General features: G+C 42.0%; 1 protein-coding gene across 1 annotated transcript in view; it reads left to right on the plus strand.

The window, feature by feature from the left end:
* cadm1a (cell adhesion molecule 1a) overlaps positions 1-6,577 on the plus strand; it is a gene marked incomplete at both ends in the record, with an annotated part of 247,721 nt that overhangs the window by 204,295 nt on the left and 36,849 nt on the right. The window contains one exon of the mRNA XM_079737454.1: positions 2,044-2,202. Coding sequence (XP_079593580.1) covers positions 2,044-2,202 — 159 coding nt within the window. The remainder of the gene's footprint in view (positions 1-2,043; positions 2,203-6,577) is intronic.

Below are 6,577 nucleotides of genomic sequence, written 5' to 3' on the forward strand. Positions count from 1 at the left end.
TTTCAATGGCCCGATTTATGCAAGCAATGTGTTTGTGCAATCAGAAATACATTGGAGGACCGCATACATTAATCTGTTATTTCCTCCACTTCGGTCTTGAAGGCGGAACAATAATTTGCCCCTACCCCATTCTGTATTTGTACGTCCTTACAGGAGGCAAGGCAGAGTTGCGCCACAACCTTGAACAGGCTGTGTAAAAGAGGCTTATGTTTTATTTAAAAAAGGCTTCCCTCATGCTTCAAAGGACAATACCATTCTGTGCGATTAACCCATGCTTACAGAGTTTCCTTGCTTCACTAAAACAGCATGACTAATATGATTAATAAATATTACTTTTTTTGTGCTGATTCTGCCGAAGAGCATTGAGTGTGTTCACACCCTCACACATTTGAAAAAATGAGCAATAGCACTTCAGTCTTTTGGAACCGATGTGTTGATAATGCTGCTATTGTTGCGGGTGTTTTACTGAAGCCAGGAGAGACATTTAGGACAGTATTATCATCCACATACCCCTTTTAAGCAGGGTTAATATTTCCCTGATCGTGAGAGGGCAGAAAGACCCCTGAGCTCCAAGGGAATCTCGATAACAAACTTAGCTACTCTTTCGCACCAACTCCTACATTGTGCTGTTTACACAGTACCAGTTTGTTTTTTCATACGGAATGCGGTTTCGCTAACAAGTGTCCACTGCAGTGTGAATGCCAGAAAACAAACTGCCATAAGGCAGTTAATTTGTTTAATTGAAGTAACACTTCCTCTGATGTGCTTATTATTTATCCACCAGCTAATTTATCCCACAAACTCAGCAAATGCAAACTATCGTGTTAAGTAAAGCTTGGGTAAGGTGAGATCTAATACTAATGCCGATATATACACTTTATTGCAGTTCTATTGCTTTTAATCTGTGTTAAAAAAGGCCATACGAGACAGGCCGAACATTAAAAGAGGATTGTTTCGCATTCCAATCTCTGCCACCTCATACGTGTCGGCAAAAAGAGAGATAGAGCAAGAGGAGGAATTTATAGTTACATTTCAACACTTCAAGTTCAGACTTACTCATGTGTAGTCTTTCGTGCCCTGTGGCATCTCTGATTGTTCTCTTTATTCCCTGGATTCACACTCTTAAATAAATGTACTTTTATTCATGTGTCTTGATACACTTAATGCAAGATAGTGTTTAGGAGTGGGTTGAGTGAGGTTAAAACAACTAGCCATTCCCAGCGCAGCACTGTCTCTTATCACAAAACATCCCATTTTATGCAACTGCTCGTAGTTGTATTTTTTAGCATATTGTCAATTTGATGGCAGAGCCCGGCTACTAAGTGGAATAAGGGAGCTGTGTGGGCATTCATGCATGTGTGATGATGGTGGGTAGGCAGTAAGAAACCAGATTTAGTACCTTGGTTCCGAATAACGAATTCTCTAATAACGTATTCACAATTGCACAACAGGCCCTGACAGCATGCAATTTTCAGCCGATTCACCTTCTCTGACCGCTTCCAAGGACACCCCGCCAACCCTCGCTTCAACATAATCCCCAAGGTCACTGTTAGGGAGGCGCTGGGCTAACTGAGACACAATGGCTGCCTTTGTCTGCATATGCAGAAAGTTTTACTTTTTCCTGCTTTTCCGTCAGCCTTGAGGCCAGAAAGTAAAAGTTATTTTCCAAGGTGAACAAATTTTATAAATCTCTTACAAAACATTTATCTTAGACTTTTCACAGCAGCACTAGGTGTACATTAAATTGTGCGGGAAACAAAGGGTGCATGTACGTGCACGTGCACACACAATCTTATTTATCCATACTGTTGTGATATATTCTGTATTAGGTCAAGTACTACTCAAGATGTTGTCAGGTTTTTTTTCTACCTCACAATTACCCACAATTATTTATGCGCACAATTTTGCTAATCTCAAATCCCGTCAGAAATTACAAAAATGTCTCCCATTCAACTGTAGTTACTTTTTAGTTTTATATCCTAAACCTGGTGAACCCCCATGAACCCAGTTCTTATAAGCCTGTATGTTTGTTCCCTTCCCTAGGCAAGCCCAAGGTGGAGCTCACCTATGACAAGATGTACACGGTAACCAGCCGGCTAGCGTTCACCGTCAGCAAGGAGGATGACGGCGTGCCTGTGGCGTGCATCGTCGATCATCCCGCGGTCAAGGACTTCCAAGCACAAAAATACCTGGAGGTGCAATGTAAGTACTGGTGCTTATTTGTGAGATATTCATCCAATATTCCCAAACTGATGAAGCATTTACGCAAAAACACCTGCTCATGGCTTTCGATTGTGAAGGCCTTAGTTGATGCCCGCAGATGACATGCTCGTGCTCCACAGTGGTTTAATGCAGCATTTCTCAGGAAGGTCAAGAGCAGCCAAATGTTGGAGTCAAACTGCAGAGGTAGTAGCATCTTTGATGAGGCGAAAGGTTATTGCCATCACTGTGTGGAAAATTTTCAGGGCTGCTATTCAAGTTGGAAAACAGTTTGCCGGCTCTGAATGCCATACCTGTACAGTAACAGGCATAGTAATATCAAGGCTCTCCCATAAAAAAATGAATGAGCTCCCTCCTATTGCTTATAATTCCCTTTTCAATATTCCTTAAGTAAGGCGACTCAATGAAGAAAAAGAGGGACGTTTCGAGCAGTCAAAAGACATGCCCGGGGCTTGAGCAGAGATTCATAACCAACATTGTTAAGAAAAAAGGCAGATTGACTTTTGGACATCTTTTGAGGAAGCTCCCATTGCTGCAGTCAAAAAATCTGGATCCATGTTGCCCATCTGTTTCCCATCTGTCTGTCTGCAGCATGGCACCGTTCATATGAAACAACCAGACTTTTTGGTCGGGATGCACCCCAAGGCTCAGCCCAAGGCCAGCAAGTACAGCTCTGGAAATTATTTCTGACTCGTGGCGATTTGGCCTGCCACCGTATAACCCCTCACGTATTGCTTCATAAAACTCTGAATCGCTTCCACTCCGAGGAGAAAAGATATAAACACCTGCTGCGTCTGACCTTTTCCTGTGAGGAGCAATTCATCTATGCGGGCAACCTCATTTCCTTCCCACGTTCTAATAACGGAGGATCTGGCAAAATATGTGAAGCCAACACTCCCTGGCCATGCTCATACCTGATTCACACAGGAGGACTGTCATCACGCTCACCGCATGACAGACCCCAAACACGGTGGCTCAGGTGACACCTCTGAAAGAAACTCATTTTCTTCCGGCCTCGTACCGCAGAGACGCTCGCTGTGGCGTTTTAAATATTATTATTTGTGACGGGGAGGGAGTATAATTGATGCCATTTTTCAACCTTGATCACCTGAGTTGAACCTAGTGTGGAATCCATTATGTGCTGATGGACTAAATAGAAATAACTAGAGCTACATATTCTTCACAAGCGTTTAACAGGAAAGAACAAGGATGTATGAAAGAACTAAAAAATCAGGAGCACTTGCTTTTTTAATTGCATGATAATAATGCCAATACAGAGGAGTAATTTGAATAATTCTCATGGATAGTCGTACCCAACCGCGTCCTTCCCTCAGCAGCAGTCCTGCGTCTCCTGACCTTGCTTTCCCTTCCTTCCTGTGTTTCTACACCTCGTGGCAGAGGTTCTGCAGGCTTGACATTCTCCAGCTCAGTGTGCGCCTTGACCTCACTTCACCTTTCTATGCTCATAAAAATGAAAAAGAAATGAGGAGAGGGAGGTTGTAGAAGTTTCCCAGCAAGATGTATTCAACAAGTAGCAGTGTGTGTATTCACCAACATTGATAAACCAAGATGTCACATTAAATCTTATTTCACCACGTCTTGTACCTCTTCCTAATAGGAGATTTCATTATGATATATATATTTTTAAGTAGTAGATCTCATAGTGCAGACAGTTGAAGATGGAGCCACAAAAAGTGACCATTATTATAACAACGTCAGTGTGAAAAATAGAGACTGAAGTTTCACAGGGTGATGAAAAGAGGGAGAGAAAACAGATACCCAGGGAAAGAAAAAATAAAAAATACTTTAGCTAATTGTATTCAGAGGATAATCCTGGCAAAACGACTGTAATTAGCATGGCAATAAGCAAAGCTTAATTTTACAGTAGTTGCCTAGCAATCTGAAACTGCACCAAAAGGTACCGGTTGAAATTGCATTTTCCCAGGTTGTGATTTTCAACTTTGTGCTATTTTCCCTGGTCCTGCCCACACATACAAATCCCCAATCAGATTTTCATTCATACATATTTCTGGACAATAAAGTTAATGGTTGATATGATTTTTTAAAATATATTGCATGGCTGGCGCTCTGAGACATTGAGCTGTGTTGGAAGGGATCGCTGGTGCGAGCATTAAACACAATTTTTAAATTGTTTCATGTGATCTGCAAAACCCAGAAATGTCCCATTATGTTATAATGGTTGAAATAATTCACATTACAAATACATGAACATTGTAGTGTTTAGTGTCTCACTCTCTTGATATTTCTCCTAGGTAGGCCGATTGCAAGGCAGGTTAGGGTACATGTTGGTCTTTCTTTTCCGCCCCCTAACCAACTATGGGGGTTCCAGGTTAGACAGATGTTGGCAGCAGGCCAACTCGGGCATTGTTATCCGTTATTGACTTCACAGGCCGTGCTTAAGGCTGCTCAGACTTATTTATATGGCTTTCATGTGGGTTTTTTTTCTCCAAAGTGGGAGCATTGCACCTTTGTGCCTTTCGTACCCGAGTGTTTGAAGACTCAGACGGTTTTTAGGCGGTCATCATTTGGTGGTCCGCTCAATGCTTTGTCAACTGATGAAAGGCCTATTTGGTTTTATGATTTCCTGCAATGGCAAACATTGTCCCTATACGCTAAAACACCCTGTGTATGAGCAGTTGGTCTTAGGATAGCATATAAAAGCAATTTATGCCTCGGGGAGAATTGTCGTTTAATGTTTTTTCAGTCTTTAGTTGCTGATTATTTCTCGATCCTACAGGTCTTTGAGGCAGTCCCCGCTTGAACGTTCCATTTTGACACCGTCAATCGGACAAAATCTGAGACATTTTGTACAATGGCCTTTGGATAAACATGGGGAAATAGAACCTACCTCCGTTTGCTGGGTTCAATCTATTGCAGAGCTGTAATGGAAGCAATTCAGCTGCTACATGACAACCACGTTTTTTTCAAAAGAACGAATTGCCCATGCCGTTCACATTTCGAGTCACTTCTCGCTAACTTTTGATTCTATTCACACAAACTTTTTGAGTGCAGGCACAAACTTTGCCTACAGACATCCGACACAAACCACACTTCTTTAAAAGGGAGGGGAAGGGTTCCCGTGTGGCTCCGCTAACCGGTCTGTCCATCATGGAGAAGGGGAGAGGTAAAGAAGTAGCGTGATCTGTCTGGTGTCAGCCCACCGTGTTAATGGAAGAGCCAAAGGTTGTTTCTGACGGACCGCAAAGGTCAGCGGCCAGCATTAGTTAGACACCCAGTCGTGTTGACATGGCCCCCTCCAGCCCTCCCCCCCCTAAAACCATATATATATATATATATATATATATATATATATATATATATATATATATATATATATCACTGCCCTTTGCATCAAATCAATGTCATTTTTCTATTTTTTTTTACCTAAGTCTGGTGCATTCAGGCAGACGCTGGGCTCTATCTTGCATCCGGCGCAATTTACTTTCGACACTGACGCATGTGTCGTTGCTAATTTGCAACTGGCGCAGAGCGTTCATTTCCCTCCACCGCCACGCGCCTGTAAATTAGGGAATGATCTTGCGCCCCAAGGGGCGGTTCGGCGAAAGGAGAAGGCGTGTTCTGGCGCAAACGTTCCCTGGTGCTATTTTGCAGTTTCAGAAAACAATTGTGCCACAAACCAGGAAATACCTGGTTTAAAGTCAGTGGCGCGTTGTTCAGATGCTATTTTAAGGGCGCATGCATAATGTTGCTTGTGCACCTCACGCATACACTTTGCTTCTCTCATCTACCTAGCCACACATTCTTGGTAAATTATTTGGGAAAGAGCAGCTGATACAGCGGTAATAAGTTGTACTTTTAAATCAATGCATCTGCAAACATGTACTGCAAACACGTATTTTCTTGACATAGACATCGTGTACAAGCCCATAACTTTTAGGATTGATGAGTATTTGATCGTGAGAAAACATTGTTTTACCGCGAGTGAGTGTTAAAAAGAATGAATGAATGCGGGCACGCGTGTGTGTATGTGTAAAATAATAAATGAAAGCGGGCGCGCGTGTGTGCGTCCATCTGTTTAAACACACGCAAACTAAACACGTAACGCACAATATAGTCCATGGCAATGTATATTAACGGGGGGACACATGCATATTAGAAACACAAGTCGATAACGATAATGCATACAATACTGGTAAGAAACAATGTTTGTTAATGTATTGCATATTTCATTAAATAGAACCACAGTTACCGCAAATCATATGTGTGTTAAGTTTTCTTTGCCAAAATTTATTTGACTCAGTGTTTCTGAAGTTGTGGAAGAAAACGCTATTCCATGTGTGAATTAGGCCATATTATTTGGCCATAAACTGAGCCA

Source organism: Pollachius pollachius, assembly GCF_949987615.1.
Source record: "Pollachius pollachius genome assembly, chromosome: 6".
Lineage (NCBI taxonomy): Eukaryota > Metazoa > Chordata > Actinopteri > Gadiformes > Gadidae > Pollachius > Pollachius pollachius.